Here is a 17361-nt window from a genome sequence, read left to right on the forward strand (position 1 = left end):
AGTTATTATTATTAGTAGTAGTTAGTCAGAACACAGTTACCGTTTGCTACAGGCATGGCTCAAGTTATTATAATACTTACTATAATTAAAATTGTAATAGTTATAATATACATATATAATATATAATTATATAATTGTTATAACAATTTTAGCAGCGAAAGCACTTAAGGATAATCTGAATCCAATGAAATAAGCAGAGGAATTCTCTGGTTTTACGTGCTTTTTATTAATTTCTTGTAGTACTGACATAAAAATAGTAACTTATTATTTTGAAAGAGAATGTATATTCTACTGCTAGAACAAGCCAAAATGTTAAAAAGAATAACTGAGAAATGGATGTTATTAAAAAAAATCAAGGCAGGTTGCATTCTTCATCCATCAAAATGTAAGGAAAGAAGATGAGGGTCCAGAATGGCTTAGAATGTAATCTTGACTTCCAGTGAGGAGTTTTCTTTCTCTGTTACATGTTATATTAATAAATTAATAATGGCAGTGCTTCATGTATAGGGAATATTATCTAGCATGCTAGACAGCTTTTGCTTTATGGATTTTATGACACTGACTTGTTTAAATGCCAATTTAAAGCTGCCTATTATACAATAGCTTTTACCTAGGAGAAAACTGTTAGTACATTTCTGACTCCTTCAAAAAAAAAAAAAAAAAAAGCAGAGAGCACACCCAAATAATAAGCTGCCAAAGCACCCAAAGAAGAGAATAATATGTTGGGAGGAACAGGTAGAATGGGAGCAACTTCAGATTCCACAGATTTCCCTTGAAAATGTAATATGGAGGGCTCATATGTAATACGTAAAATGTAAATATAGTGCTTCTCTCAGCATTACCATAAGGTCTTGTAAAAGAAAAATACCATGGTGCAAACAGGTAAAAACTGTGCCTGAGAGACACAAAAGCAGCTAAATCAGGGATCTGTTGACATTCAGGAGCTTCAAAGGGGGAAGATGTCCTAGCATCACTAGAGTCTGGCAAAAGGATCAGCTTAAATTTCARTCTCCCTATAAACTTTTCTTGGTTTGTTAACCAAATTTATAACTCAGGGCTGTTTAGGCCAGTACGAACACAGTAGAAAACGTCCTCAAAAGTTGTCCTATCAGTTCCAGAGCCAGCTGCCTGTTTGCAGTTTCATAGTTACATGAAAACAGATATGTATTGAGTGTTCACTAAGGGACCTTCAAGGTGACCTCCGATTATGTTTAATCCGTTAAAGAGAGCTGCCTTTTTTACATCAGAGAACTAGCTTTGTTACATCTACAAAATTTTTCAAAGACCAGTTTGTGAGTTTCAGAATATGGTCTTAATGCTTAGAAACTTCCTTCATTGGCAGTGAACTGAATTCACAGGTAGTGTTTAGAAAACAAATGAGAGGGAAAAAAAGCAGCAGGCAGTGTAGAGCCATAAGAGCCTGCACTGGCGTGTGAGGAGCAACCAGGGTACAGGAACTCCCTTCTTCCTATTTTATAGTGTATCTCCATCACAGCGAGTCTCATGCAGGGGCAGTGACCACTGCTTTCTTGGGAATACTTCAGGAGAASGGGTGTCTGTTACAGCCCCTCTCTTCCTCTGGGACATTTGTCAGCGAAGTACATTGGACTCCAGTTGTTTTAAGTGTTAGCTGGCAATAGGAGCAGCTCTGATTCCTTCAGTCTGTTTTTCAGCTCTTTATGATCCTGAAGCTGCTTAGGAGACATGGATAACCTGGCGTAGAGAATCACACAGCTGAAGGGCGAGCAATGTTGAGTGTCGCAGTCTGTGCTGGACATGATGGGTACAACCCTACAACAAGACGACAGGAGGTTCTGGYCACATACACGCTGCTGTGTTCCCAAAGGAAGATAGTTTGTGTGAGGTGTCCACAGGTAGGCACCACAGGTAGGCAAACTATCCAGTTCCTATATGGAAAAGAAGTCATTTGTTCTGAAAAGAGTATGTGAAGAAGTAAAATGAGCGGCTGTCTTGTACAAGAGCAAGTTATTCCACGGCTGTCTTGTACAAGAGCAAGTTATTCCACGGTGGTGTGTGCTAACTTGCTCCTGAGCCAGGCAGCTCTTCCTTGCTCTAGGCTGTGATTCACAGCAGTGAAACGACTTTACCCTGAGAGCAAGGCAGGCTCAGAAAGTGTGTGCTGCGTGGCAAAGGGGGATATCTAAAGCAGATGGTGTCAGAAACAGGAAAAAAGGTGGGGACTTGGTTTGGGGAAGTCTATAGCAGCAAGGGCTGTACCTTTTGTTTCTCAGCCACATCATTGCAAACTTTGGCATTGTAACATAGCCACTTGTGAGACAAGCCCAGAAGGCTCACCACCACGGAGGACTATTTAGACATCACAGCTTAGCTCTTGTTTCATCTGCATCCATTGCATGCTGCAGATCTCAGTTGCTCAGAGATTCCTCCATACTGCCATGACAGTGAAAGAACTATTCTTAAAGCAGAAAAAAAATCAGGTAATCACTTGTCAATATTCCATGGCAATAAATATAACAAGCTCAAACAAGCTCTGGATGGTAAGGCAAGCAGCATGGTACACTGTGACCAYGTAATTTCTCTTCTCCTTCCAACCCCAGGTTGACTGCTGTCTACAGAGAGCAAGTCCTGGCTTGGGCCATTGGAGCATTGCCTGGGAATTGCCAGGCCTGGCCCTGGCCGGGGACCCCTAAGGGCAGCCTCAGGGCAGCGCGCAGGCCTGYGGCTCTGCTCCCTTGGGCTCACTGGCAGACATGGTGGATAGGAAGGCCTGTGGTGCGCGGGATCGCACTGCGGACACGTGTACCTCATTCCCAGCCCTGGTTTGGGATTACTCCTGCYAGCTCTCTTCAGGGGGCTGACAGCAACGAGCCTCAAGCAGTATGGATGCAGGTGGGCCCTTCCCACTTGGCCCTCCTTTAGTGGTATAAATGAAGCCAACGAGTATCGATGGGGTGGCCTCAAGAGAAGCTGAAGATCAGCACTTCACTTTCAGACTTTCACCATCTTCCTGATGATGGTCAGTTGGCAGACCCTATAAGCTCTTTAACACATTATTCTCCCTTGCGCATAGTATTACCTTAAGTTTTATCAAGTTTCTGCAAAGGGTACAAGGCAAAGGCACACTGTGTAAAAGAGATAAAAGTTACAGTGTTGAAATAGCATTAGTATTTGATCTAATAGAGGAAATTCARTTTTAGATTAACTCAAATTTATGCAGTTCAGTGTTATCACTATCTCAATGTTATTTTAAAATGTTCCTGTATTGCATGAACAGGAAAAACTCTCATATGCATTCACTAGCATTAAGACTAAAGTGTGGGGAAAAAAAGCCTTTTCTTCCATATAAGAATTCATGGATATTTTTTATACTTACAGACAAAACAGATTACTTTCATGATAGATGTTCAGTTTTAGCTTTGAAAAAACTTATCCTGTTAAAATAGAGATATCTTTTGTAAGAGAGACACTGAAGCCTAGGTTTCAGAAAAGTTACTCACTTAAAATTGTTTTTTAGCACGGAACAAAGAGACATTGTGGGCATGGATATAAAAAGTCACTGCTGTGCTGAGGAAGAGACGTGCAGGACACGTCAGCAAAGCCTGTGCCCTGTGCAAAGCCACCCTCTGCTGGCCAGGGCTGCTCCTGACTTGAGGGCAAGAAGACTTGTTTTAACACTCCCCCGGAATACCTCGGTTCATTTAAAAGCTGTTTTTGTTTTCACTTTGCAAATGGTCAGATAGCAGCTTTCAGTTCCCGGGAATGTATAATGTTACTGCGTTTGCTTCACTGAAACCTGCCATCCCCTTCAGTGGTTGCTTTGCCAAACCTGTACCTTCGCTCAGCAAAGCAATGTTTATCGTGTTGCGAAATTGTCAGGAATAATTTATTGTGGAACTGACATCACACCTTTGGGATTAAAGAGTCTAAATTTTGTCATGTTGTTCCCTACGAAACCTTATAAAGCTGGTAACCTGCCTGTAAGATAATGCAGTCTGCAGAACAAAACATTATTTTGGTTTTGGACTGGATGAATGAGCCCAGGCCTTGGCACAGATCATCTCATGCCTGTTACTTTATAAATACCAAACTGACATTGAAGGGCACATACTAAAATCCTTAACCAGTAAATCCTTGATCAGTTGCTTCTGCTCTACCTCATCACGATTAAGTGCCTGGGATTTTGTGACTTTTTAAGACTTTCCTAAGGAAATGACCCAACCCAAAGTATCTAGACTTGAATTTGACATTGCTCTTACCAGGTTTTATTCACATACTTTATATACTTTTATAGCTCTTATTTTTTCAAAAGAGGAAATTAATCTATAAACTCATATTAGAATAAAAATATATTCAACCAATGGAAACAATTTCTCCAAGCTTTACTAATTTAAGCATTCTTATCTTTTGATTAAGTTGTATAAACTACATTTTATTTCTTTGTGTGATCATGGATTGAGAAATGTTATCTGTGCAGTCAAGGCCATCACAGCTAAATAAATGCCATTCTTCATGAACTTCACTAAAGACACTCAGTGTCATTGTTAAAAGGAATTTTACCTTTTTCATAGCCCTATAATGCAACTTAAATATAAAATGGGTACTATTTCATAACATTCCTTGGGCAATGGCAACTTAGAGCACACACATAGTGTATCAGTATAGAAGATAAAATAGCAGACTCAAACTGTCCTTTAAGCCAGCAAGAATATAGATGCACTTGAAGAGGTATGTGAAAATGTCTTCTTCAATAATGGTGCAGCTAAAATGTTAAAAATGTCATGCACAAGCATAGCCCACAACAATTTCTAATCAACTTGAAGAAAAATGTACTGCTACCATACACCATTCTTCAGATCTTGTGAAGAAGCTAGGCACAGATTATTCTTTCTCCACAGAAACATATATTTAAAAACAATCATATTTCTATTTTCATTTGTAACATACAGGGCTGCTTTCTGACAAAGTAATCTAGCTCTAATGTAGCCTATCTAGTGGAATAATACAGTGACATACTACCTCAAATATCAAAGAAAAGCACTTTGATGATATATAATGGAATGCATTTGTCAATCTAATAACTGTAGAAGAAATATTGCTAAGTTCTGGAAGAATGAGAGCAGAACACTTTTAACRGTGTTTGCCCAAAGCAGCCAAAGGCAGTAGGAGCTCTGGATGATGGTGTTTCTGGCTCTGCTGTCTTTGCAAAATCCATTTTAATTACTGCTAGTTTTATGAAGGGAATGCAAGATAGGTTTTGGCCACAGGATGCCTTAGGAAAAAAAATGTAGACCATAGACAGAGATGTATATAATTAAGATTTAATAAAAAAAAATTATAGTCATATAGTGCCTTCCATCAACACATGTGCTTTAGACACAGGCTAGGTGACACAAAACACAACTACCCCCATTTGCAAAGACTGTTCATTACTCTGTTCCTTAAGCAGCACTAAAAGCCTAAGTGACCTTCTCAAGAGCACATAGAATGCTCAATATAAAAAGTAACCTAAATATCCCTTTTCTGACGGAGTCTGCATTCACACATTTTTTCCCCCCATCAGTAAGTTGCAATGAACTCTTTCGGAAGAAAAGTTCAATTCACAAAGCAACCTTTAAGCCCACGCATCTTAACACGGCTCTGGCTTTAATTTTTTTTTTTTTCCTGTAAATCTATCTTGCTCGTTTGCCCCTCCTTTCGGGAGTTAAGCATCTTACATGCACGGTTTAAACAAGACCCTATATTTTATACGGCGTCTTCCTTTGGGTTTAGATGGCTGCTCGCTCGGCTCCGAGCACCCGCTCCCCCGCAGGGCGCATGCGCGCCCGCCGCACCGCAGGCGGCCGCCTCCCCGAGTGACGTCACCCCCGCCCCACCCCGCCCGCCCAATCAGGCACCGCGGCGCCAAAGCGGGAAAGGGAGGGGGCGCGCGAGGAGCGGGCTTCCCCCTGGCCCCGCCCCCGCGGGACTCCCCTGCCACGTGACGGGGACGTGGCCGCCGTGTCGGGGGGGGCGATGCCCAGTAGGAAGGTACCTGGGCGCGTGGGGGGGGGGGTTGGGGTCCGTGCGTAACGGCCGCGTGACGGTCGCGTAACGGTCGCCGCGGCCTAACGGCCGGCGCACCCAACGGCGCCTCGGGCTTGGCGCAAAGAAGGCGCCYGCGGGCGGCAGTGCAGACCCGCCCGGGCTTTTCCCCGCGCCTGGATGGGCGCGGCGATGCGAAAAGCCCCGGGGCGGCGGGTCGCACTGTAGTGTTCCCTGGGAGCGGTAACGTGGGGAAGCTCCAGCCCTCGGTAATGCAGCCTCTGCCGCGGGGCAAGCACTCGCTTTGACCCGCCGTCTCCAGGCCTGCCCTCGAGGTCGCTAAAACCGCGGGGAGAGGAGGAAAAAAAAAAAGTTTAACCTGAGTCCTTTGAAAAGCAGACTACTGGGGGAATTTTGTACAAAGCAAACGGGGRCAGCCCCACACATTGGAGGAGCTTGGCAGCTCCTGCCAAGTTTGTGATGGTTTGGATCGGGTTATAATTGTGCTAAAATGACCTTATGGTTGTAGTTACACAGCAAAAGTGTACACATGCCTCCAGTGAGCAAAGACTGTAGTTACTCTCAGGGTTTTTGTGTTTTTTTTTATTAGGTGTCATACAGAAATAAGTGTGTGCAAAGGTAAACTGCAAGAGGAAAAGAGATTTTTTTTTTTCCAAATTGCAGCGTTTAATATTTTGCTTTCTTGTGAAAACAAAACTTATTTTCTTTGGGCATTGAAGAAATAGAGTAGTGGGAGGAGAAGGAGGCATTGAAGAAATAGAGTAGTGGGAGGAGGCATTTCATCAACTGTTTTCTATCTTCTCACTTAGGTGCTTTCGCGCATTTGATGAGACTTCCAGCATAGTAAGCAGGATGCAGTTTCTGTCTGATTAATAGTGGTTATGCTGGTGTAAAGGTACTGCTGAAGGGCATTAGACATGCTAAGAGCCTCATTGTTGCTTGCTAAATAAATGCAAATAGAGTTTAAATGGCAAACTTAGTCTCTAAAACTTTTTATTTAGCGTGTGTATGGAAGTAGTGTGAATATTCCTCCTACAYTTAATTTGAAATATGAATACATTCTAAATGTGGTTTTCTAAAATGAAAATATTAAGATATTTAAAAAAACTCTAATTCCCTTAAATTATGTAGTAATGCTGACACTGCATTTTTTTAAAATGTTTTAAACTCTGCTMCATTGATGTCGAACAAGATCTTTTTGCAATGTAAGTACAGTTTCTGATGGTAATAGTTTCTTCTGAAAGCAAAAATAATATTATTCCTTACTATATCCATCAAAGACATAYTGATCAAGACAGCAATCTTCTCCACTCACTGACTTCTCCATGAGTTCAGCTCTTTAAAAGCAAAACACAACATAGGTTTTTATGTATCCTAAATATTTTGAGTAAATTAATCTTGTAAAAGCTTTTCTAAAGTACTTCTGTTTTGATAGAATCCAGATTATTCTCAAACTGTAGCTTGACATCATTCATGAATGAAAAGTAAATTTTAAAAGTTTTCTTTTTCCATGAGGCATTTTTGTTCAATGTAAACATCTATTGCATACCCAATTACCTAAATAAGCATATATAGGTTTAAAAATGTTATTGAAAATGTACATATACATATCACACAATGAAAAGATTTTCATTAAGTGATAAAAGTCAACAAAGGAAAAACTTTAAAGCTGTGATTTAAAACAGTTGGTCTTATCCATCGACAATAATTTAATTTTTTTTTCAAAATACTTTTTAATTGCATGCTGATGGTTACTACAAGGCAGGTCAGATCATTGTGACTGTCATTGTGCAATTTTTTTTTTTTTTTAAACACATGATTGCACTTGATGATATCCCTTCTCAGGATCTTAACACTTGAATGGTCTTTGGAAAATATATGTACTTATTTTCATAGGAATAAAAAAGGGTTTTGGCTTGAGTAAATAGACACTACAGTTTTAAATCTATAATCTTTATTTGAATCCTTGCTTGAGTCAGAAATGCAAAAATACCTAAGGGTTTGAAAGAAACAAAAACTTTACATTCTATCCAGGCCCTGAAAGCAGCGACAGTGCTKTCAGGAGGTTGGTAGTAGAAACACTGAATTTTGCTGAAAATTAGGTGGCTGTTGTGAAAATTTAATTTTTTGTTTGTTTGTTTTCATGGGCCTTTTTAAAGCTCAAGACTCACTTATTTTACTTTGAGGAATTACTTTTTTTGAAGTCTGTGTGCACAGAGGTGGAGATGAGAATAGATGTTGGTCAATGTCTGATCTTGCCACGTGCTTTTTCTTGGGATTGTCCCTTCAGAAGTTTTAAAATRAAATGCACGCATCTTGGGGAAACTGGAGCTGAAACTTTGAGCACGAGAGTGCACGGAGCTGTGCAGCAAGTGGTCTTTGAACTGGGCCAAGGACTTCTGCTTAGCAAATACTTGCGTGAGGAACAGTATGTCAATTGGTTGGGTAAAGATGTTCTAGATAGGCCTGCGTATTTAAAAGTCAAAACCAACCCCCTGACTGTCATCACCTTATTCTTTGCGTTCAGTGTATAATCGTTACACGTTTACTGAATTTTCACCTCTGATTGCTTCCCCACTACATCCCCCTCCCTCCCTCCCCCCCCCAAAATATAGGTAACTTAATGCTTTATCTCACTGAAGGAATAATGGCCAAAGGATTATGTTYTGTGTGTTTTGCACGGAGGGCTGGATCCTACTTTCACTGACACCAGCATGAGGAGTTCCTGTTCACTCCGTTAGAAGGAGCTGTTCAAAGACAAAATGCAGTACTTCCTAAATAAAGGTCAGCAGACAATTTCTGCATAAGTTGGCCAGTGTAGTTGCTCTTTTTTAAATTAAAGATTTTACGAGTCACATTTTGTCTCTGGACATTTTACATAATTCACAAGTTTTTTTGATTAACTTTTTGTTTTGTACTATTACTTTTTTTTTTAATGAGGAACACCAAGTCTACATGATCTAGCTATTTAGAGCCAGATTCAGTGTTTTTTTTGTTTGTTTTTTTAATACCAGATATTTTGCTTCTAAGCACTTCATTTCTAGCATTAATAAATTACACAAGATACTTTTGATATCTCCTGTTTTTATGCCAGAGGAAAAAGACTATAATTAACCTTGTGAATCAAGGTTAGGAGAACTCGCTGTTGTCACTTCATTTCTTTGGGAACAGCATGTCCTTGGGATTAGCTTTGTTATAAATATTTATTATCGAGGGAAACTAGTTCAATTAAATACTCGTTTCTTTGCTTCCCTGAAGCAGAATGGAACGGAAGTGGAGAGCCATTAAAATGGTCCATTTTTGTGAGCAAGCTGATGCCTTGTCGAGGTCCTGGGGAGCTGGAGCCACGGGACCGGCAGCTCTCCGGTGCCTAGTGGGGCAGAGCCCTCGGCTGGTGAGCCCCAGCCCAGCCTTTGCCAGGGGCTCCTGTGTGCTGTGAGGCCGGGGTGTGTGGGGCCCCCCTTGGCTCTCACTGTATTTGGGAGGCCTTTGGTCCAGGATGAGCTGTGTGTCTTCAATCTTGTATATTAGCACCTCCTTTTCAGTGCATGTAATGCTTGAATTACAGCTTTTTAATCAGAATTCGTATATATGCCTCAGGCTTATGTGTACACATAAATATTGCTTTATACATGCTGAAATCATATACTTGTTGCACAGCATGTTTTTCTTTACACAATTAGTCTGTGTGTGTGTGTGTGCGTGTGCCTGTGTGTACACAACATGCAGTGCTGCTACCAAAGGCTCAWGTCTCAGTAACTGAGGTGAGGCTGTAGGCCCAATTTCCATAATTCACATCAGATATTTCTTTAGAGTTTTAAGATGTCTAGGAGTTGGGGGTGGAGTTGTCTTTGTTTTGTTTTGGGAATGCTCTTGTTGTTTTCAAAGTGGAATAAGCTGTGGAAAATAGTGGAAAGGCATTACTGTCAACGTCAGAAGTAATGAGTTAACTCCTTTTCTATCCTCCTCCAGTTGTGTTTGCCAGAAATTTGTGATGGTTAAAGGAAAAGAGGCAGTACTTCTCTGGTTTCTGGTTCTGGGGCTTTGGGAACTGTTTTCAGTGTTTCTTAGTGCCTGCAATAGCTGTAAATCGCTTCTTGGTGTTAATAGAAACTGTGAGATTTTCTTGTGCTTGCGTGCCCAGCATGTGGCAAGGCAGTTACTAGGGGCCAGCAGTGCTGACAGTTCTTCAGGCTGTAACTGAGGGGGCACCACGTCACGCTGCTGCTAGGCTGGTCCYTCTAGCCCCTGCCTTGCTGCTTCCTCCGTGCCAGCTGCAGGTAACTCTCAGTGCTTCCCCAGCAAGGTAAGTTTTGTGCCACTTTGATTCCCTGTCACCAGCTGTGCACAGGGACCCATGAGTGCCAAGTGCAGCAGCAAAGGAGAGGGGAGCCATGCAGAGCAGGACTGTGGTTTGTGATTGTCATTAGGCTGCCGCATTATAGTGCAGAAACACGTAGGAGCTCGTCCCTGTAGCTCTGCTCTGAAACTTGATCAGCACCCATGTTCACTCAGGCCAAGGAAGAGCAGGATTAAATAACACTTCTCTGCTGTTAAAAGTCATTCACTATTAAAGATATTTTTGCATATCACAGTCACGGCTCTGGTGGCCACTGATGGCAATATTTCCAGCTGTTTCAAAGTAACTTCTAGTGCCTCGTTATTTTGCATTAATTAGCAGTGCAGCGTGGTTCTGCACTGGGTAGGACAGCTAATATCTTAGTAGCTGTTACTTAGGCTTGAASTTTCAAAAGGAGTTTAGGTTTGCTGTTCCATCTAAAGATAAACATGATAACTAGACCATCTAAGCATACAAAAAAMCTGCTTATTCATATTAGCTTCTTTTGCTTGTATCTATTTGAAAACTTACCCTTTCTGTATACACTTGAACTCCTCTTAGCTGCTATAGAGAGGGAAATTAATACATTAGATTTTATCCTGTCCTCTTTTATACAGTGATTTCTTTCCATATCTTGGCAGTGGTGAAATGCTGACTCTACTGTAGGTACCATGTTCTGCTGTTCTTGCTCTGCCTCTTACAGTGTGTGTGTGGGGGGGGTTGCCCCCCCCCTTTTTTTTTTCTTTTAATCCACTGGTGCTGCCCAGCATAACAAAGCAGAGTAATTCTGTACAAAGAGATTGGCTGAGGTCACGGATGACATGGATATGCATGAGAAACTTAACAAAATGCAGAGTAATTCTATAGTTCTGCGTTTATTAGGCCTCTCAACAATAGAAATATATTATGAAGTTTATTTTATGTAACTCTTCATGAGTATGTTTGTGTGTGGATTTTTTTCTGTTTGTGACTTTTTTTTGCTTTTAATTGACCATTGAAAGCAATTTATTGTGAACTTGCGAGTGAGTCATAGTGATCTTACATAGTGATCTTATTGGCAGATAAGTGTCCTTTCAAAACTGGAATGGGCCATTTAAGAAGGAAAGTGCAGTTACATGAACTGTGTTTTGCTTTCCCATGTGCTATAAGCTTTTGTCTCTAAAATGTGTCATACTAAAACCCCTTAGAAGCTATGATAACATAAATGTAAGCAAGCCTTCCAGCATTTGCCAAGGTAAAAACACAAACGGACAAATAACTTTTTTTTTTTCCCAAAAAAAGTTACAATGACTTTTCAGTTTTATCCTTCTGCTTTCTACTAGGTAATAAAGAGATTTACTCTTCATTCAAATTGATAGCTATGTAATCTGTAATGAGGTAACAGCATAGGATTATATATGTGTCTCRTATTGTTGTGTGGATTTTTGTGAATAATCTCAAGCTTGAGCAGTGCCCCCTTTGCTCTGTCTCATAAGGCAGCTCAGGCCAGGATGTGGTTATGAGCAGTGGTGCCCGGTTGGCAGTACTGCTGACCCTCACGCCCTCCCTGGAACAGTTCTGCCCCCAGCTGTCGCCTGTCCCATTTTTTCAGGGGACAACACAGGCCTGCTTAGAATTGGCGGTTACGAAAAATACCACCTACTTTGGGGGACAAAGAAGTGAAGAGAATGSTGATGGCTGGACTGAGGCGTCGCTGGGACGAGCTGCCCTTGCTTGTTGGAAATTGGCCTTAGCTTGGTTCAGTTATTAGTGTTCCTATAGTCCCTGCAGAGTACTTATAAGCCGTACTTACAGACTGCAAAAAAGACAAAATCTGCCAAATGCTTTGCTTTTGCATTTTTTTTTTTTAATTTGGGATGTATGTTATAGTCTTGATTTATCAACCTGGCTAAGAATGTGTGTTCCAATGAACTTTGTCACTTTGAAGGATTTACTTAGTTAAAATGTATTTCTCTGAGCTGTTCCTATTTAGGATAATATTTTCAGATTCACTGGACAGTAAACAGGTATTACAAATGTAACAGATCAAAAGAAAGTTATACAGTTATCAAATATTGTTTTGATTGTTGTCTATAAAATGATTCCAGGTGTTCAGGATTTTTTTCCCCCCCCATTTCATTAAAATTCAGATTTTATGTTTGCAAATGTTCAGGAAAAAGGGGCTGGCCAGGTAGACTTCACCTGGAGAGAATTGTGTATGCATATTTAGTATCTTTAATGGCTTTGTTTTTTTTTTCTTCCTAGCGGAAGCGGTTATGGAATGCAGCATGCGCATCCTTCCCAGATGAGACACCCCTCCAGCTAAAAAAATCAAATGTCAGGGCATCAGTCGCTGGTACTTCAATTTCCAATTCCTGGCTTAGGTGTGGGGATGGATTTCAGAGCACTTCTGTGCTTGAGGTAAGATGAGGACTTACTTGCAGCATAACGGATTCAAACTAACAGCTAAAGAAGTTCCATGCTTGGCTGAATTAGATGTGACCCTTCTTTTAGTGTTATGTTAACTCTCGATGTAGACAAAAATGGAAAGCAAGGTTAATTAAGGACGTTGTCTTAGTAGCATAATTCTCTGCACATATGTTAATATGTTATATTTTGGGTGGCATTTATGACTTGGAAAATTGCAAAACTACGCTTGGACAGGCACAAATAATTTACCACTAAATATGGAGAACTGCCTTTCCTTAAAAATTATGGAACAAGAAGAGTCTATTTTTCACCTGACAAATTTGTCTTAGATACAAAAACAATTTTGCAAATATAGTCTCACTGAAGATAGTTTAATGTTCCTGTTGATGTTGGTGATCCTGGTGTGGATCACGATACACTTGGTAAAAAGGATGATATATTAATTTTTATTATGCTTAATTTATTTAAACACTATTTAATTTTCTTCAACATCGGTCATATGTTCACCCAGCCCTGAGTGAGAAGCGCTGTGTACTGAAAATAGTCTCTCTTTGGGTTTTTCTGTTTCTTYTGCTACAAAGCAGTCATGGGGTTGCTTAGCTTGTGGGATTGGATAAAATCAGTTAGGACCATTGAATACTTCTTTCTGGAACCTTTGAATAGGGCATATGCTTTATTAAGCTCTTACTGCCCACTCTTGACATTTTAATGCTGAAGATAGTGACTCTTGTTCTTTGCAAGGTCAGATGTAATTTCTGTCATAGTCACAGGAAGACTCTATGTTCCAAAACAAGAAAAATTTGTTTCTTCTGTTACTATTCTTTCATGAATTGTTATCGTATTTGTTATATCGAGTTATATAAGTTTTTGTGGATGAACAAACAATTCTGATGAGTATAATACTCTATGTTAAAATTGGCCATTAAATTTCCCTTTTTTCTCTCTCTTTGTAGTCTCTGAAACCTACTGATAAACAAGCCAGGATTAAGAAGCATCTTGCACCACTGCTAACATCCGCTGAAAGCACAGTAGGTAGGTTGTGGCTGTTTGGTGTTCACTTTGTCAAAAGACTAGATCAAAAGATTTAACTTTGTCTTTTTCAAGTAGAATTGGAACTGATTACTTTCTTCTTTTGCTATTATAATCTGTTCATACAGAAATTAATTTTGTGAAGAGACATAATTCCAATACATAATTTCCTCCTCTCTTCACTTAGAGTATCAGAAATATTTTCACAGTGTTGATGGAACTTCAGCTATTGCTCTTGAACAGATGGCAGAAGCATCAGTAATGCTGTAGATGCTGTGTGCTCTAGCAGGGGCAGGATATTTTAATTCTTTAGGTTTTTAGGGGGAGGGAGGATGAAAAGCAACCCTTAGGTGTCTAGATAGACAGTGAAACAATTCTGTTCTGTCTAGAGACACACAGGGAGGTGTAGATGAGGAAAGGTTGGGTTTTTTTTTTTGTATGAAAAATGGACAACAAAACTTCTTCAACTGCCTGGTTTCAGTCTTCTGTATGTTCCTATGTACCTTAATCCTTTTAATACCATGTTAAAAATAACTCCCGTCRTAATGAAGAGGAGGAACATTTATAGATGCTGGCTGGTTCTTTCACTTTTTTGACTCCAGAGGAACAGAAGGAGTGAGAAATGGCTTCAAGTTATCCCTCCTTTGGGAGTTGAAAATAATACTCTTCCAGGTTTCTGAAAGGAATGTTTATATGTTGAAAGCAGGGATCTGTCTCTCTCCTTGGCCTTCCTGCCTCATCCCAAATACCCCATAGTTGTCTAACTTCCCATTTACTTGAAAACTTTAGTAGTGGGAAAATGGTGAAAAATGGTGTTTTCTTATGCTTGCTAATACTGAACAATCTACTATTAAGCATTAACCATTTCTTTTATATAAAAAGACAGTATTTTGAATTAAGTATCTTTCACTTCAAAAACGTAACATTTTCTTTGCTACCTTTGAAAAGGTGTTGTTTTTTCTCCTTGTGGCAGAACTCTAATGGAGGGATGCTTAAGTTCATTCATTATCAGTTGTATAAAGTAAGGGAAGTCCAAAATCCAGAAGTGTACGAATGGTCTTCATTTAAACCATGTAGTATTTTCAAGGGGCGCATGAGGACTGTGAGTAGAGGACTTATGTGAGATAATCATTTCTAGTCCTTGCTCTGATGAACAACATAACATGTTCGTGGAAATGGAAGGGTTAGCATTTAGCGTGGAAAACTGAAATAAAAATAACCCTGGTATGTATGAGAAGTGTCTGTGAGTTAACAATACTTTATTGGTGCTCTGATGCTTGGGAACAGAACTGATAATATTTTTCTAGTTCAAAAAGCATGTAGCTTAACTTTTTTAAAAAATTATCAATATTACTTTTCTGTAATATTTTAATGTTTTGTAATCCTTTTTAATAGAATCTTCTGCTGCCGCAAGCTCAAAGGAGTCCGAGGACATAATATGGAGCTCTAGTGGCAGTGATTTTTCAGATGATGAAAAAACTCCATCAATTTCAAGGTTATGCAATGAAAAAAGTCATACTTCTAAAGCAGAGAAATCGTACAGCAGACCTGATTTATTGTCAGAAGACAGAAGTGGTGAAGGTAAGGTTGAGCGCAAGCAGATTTGTCAAGAAGTTTGTCTTAAATGTCATAATGAAAATACTTGGAGGCTATTTGAACAGAATGGCAAGATCTGACGCTTTTTAGTTAAATCAGTTGTTTTTTTATCTACCCATTTCATGGGATTGTAGAATAAGCTGTTACTAAAAATAATGTTAAGGAAAAAAAAAAATCAAAACTTTGGGGTAAAGGATCAGAGTAGGGTAGGTTGTTCAATATCAAATGAAGCAGGTCAGCTCGTTTCAATATATTACAGTTATTTTTGTACCATTTCCTTGTCTGTGCTGTGTTATTGATGCTGGGCTTCATCTGCCTGGTCTGTTCCCTGGTGGTACTGCTGCCTGCCTCCACTGGCTTGATGTAACAGGCTTTGCAGCTGCTGTTAGTAGCATTTGCTGTGCTATGAGTTTGCATTTTAGTACACAGTATTCCTTGTTCCCCATTAGCTGTCTGTCAACAACAATGAGTTTTGTTCTTATGATTCGTTTTCTGATTCAGGAAGCAGGGGAAACAAAAGAGAAATGTTAATTTGGTGCAGTTCTATAACTCTTTTTCCTTCTTGTTGAAATGGAAGGACTGTCCATTTCTTAGACTATAATATAATACTCTTAAAAATCTTATATATATTTGCATTATTGGCAAAAGCACAAAAAAACAGGAGGAGATTTTTTTCTTCCCAGCAACTTATGGCCACATGTTCAGGTGGACTTGGAGGGTGATGACGGCCCCTTGGAGGCTGAATTCATAGATCCTTAACCCCATCCACAGTTGGGGCAAATGGACTCTTGGAGCTGCATTAAGCACCCAGTGGTTGTGAGGCAGGAATCCTCGGATGTGCTAAAGTGTTTGAGTCACAGACTCAAACATAGTGTTTTAGGAGGTCACCGTTTCAAGTAGCCTTTTTGTTTCTCCGGAGTTTCCGTCTCTTAGAGCAGACATTAACATATACCCCCTTGTCAGCTGCTCCAAGTAACTGTCTGAAGCATTTGATTAAAAACAGTTAATTGTGGACAAGTACATTTTGAAAATCTAATGCAACAGGACAAACAAACAAATAAAAACATACAAAAACCATAAAACWAATTTTATATTTATTTATATTATACATTATTTATATTTTAAATATTTTAATATTTATAAAATATTAACTTTTATATTTACATAATAATTTACATAAACTTCCAGTTTACATAAATGTCCAGCTTTACAGAAATTTCCATTGCCTAATAAAGGATTAAGCTTTTGTGAGAGAGAAGGTCACATTCAGCATCTATAAAAATAGTTAAGTATTGAATGTGGCCAACAAAATAATGTTGCATTTTTCTTCTGTTAATTGTTGTATTTGCTTGAATTCATACTTACTAATAATATAGGACTGACTATTAAAAATGTCTTGTAACAAATATCTTTAGATGAACCCCAGTTCATTGAGTGGGAGAAGGATAGTGATTCCAGTGGTAGGTGTGATGGATCAGAAGGCAATGATGGTTGCCTGGAAATATCAGACTCTGACTCCTGTGCAGATCAAAATTCTTTGCCTGACAAGGAGGAGAATGAGGGCCTTTATAAGGTGAGATTTTGTTTTTATTTTTCCCTTAAAAAGCATTAGCCATAATTCTGGAGTATATTTATATGTGTTTAAATCATATCTGGAAGCATGCGAGGTTTTCCTCTAGCCCTTCCCTTCCAGAGGAACTCTGTGTGCGGGGAGCTCAGATGCCAAAGCCCAGGCCAGACCGTGGTCGCGCCGTCACGGCGCCTCTGGAGAGCGCGTCACGGAGGCTCCCCAGCCGCGCAGCGCAACCTCGGCCTGTGGGCTCTCCTGCGCGGTGGCAGAGGACACTGTTTTCCTACGTTCCAACTGGCTTTCCTGCGTTTCCCGCTGTGTGTGTCCCGCGCGGGGCCGCCGCGCCGCTGCCGGCAGGGGGCGCCAAAGGCCGCGTCCCGCGGCGGACGGCGGC

The 17361-nt window shown here is 40.1% G+C and overlaps 1 protein-coding gene across 1 annotated transcript in view; it reads left to right on the plus strand.

The window, feature by feature from the left end:
- The first annotated feature begins 5986 nt into the window (after positions 1-5986).
- The window catches only part of SPIDR (scaffold protein involved in DNA repair), a 187565-nt gene continuing 176190 nt past the window's right edge, over positions 5987-17361 (plus strand). Inside the window, exons 1-5 of the mRNA XM_026039510.1 lie at positions 5987-6009; positions 12608-12763; positions 13726-13804; positions 15197-15382; positions 16813-16970. Of these exons, the coding sequence (XP_025895295.1) occupies positions 5995-6009; positions 12608-12763; positions 13726-13804; positions 15197-15382; positions 16813-16970 (594 nt within the window). The 5' untranslated portion in view covers positions 5987-5994. The remainder of the gene's footprint in view (positions 6010-12607; positions 12764-13725; positions 13805-15196; positions 15383-16812; positions 16971-17361) is intronic.

The sequence above is a fragment of the Nothoprocta perdicaria genome, unplaced genomic scaffold, assembly GCF_003342845.1.
Source record: "Nothoprocta perdicaria isolate Ctin4 unplaced genomic scaffold, notPer1 scaffold_231, whole genome shotgun sequence".
Taxonomy (NCBI): domain Eukaryota; kingdom Metazoa; phylum Chordata; class Aves; order Tinamiformes; family Tinamidae; genus Nothoprocta; species Nothoprocta perdicaria.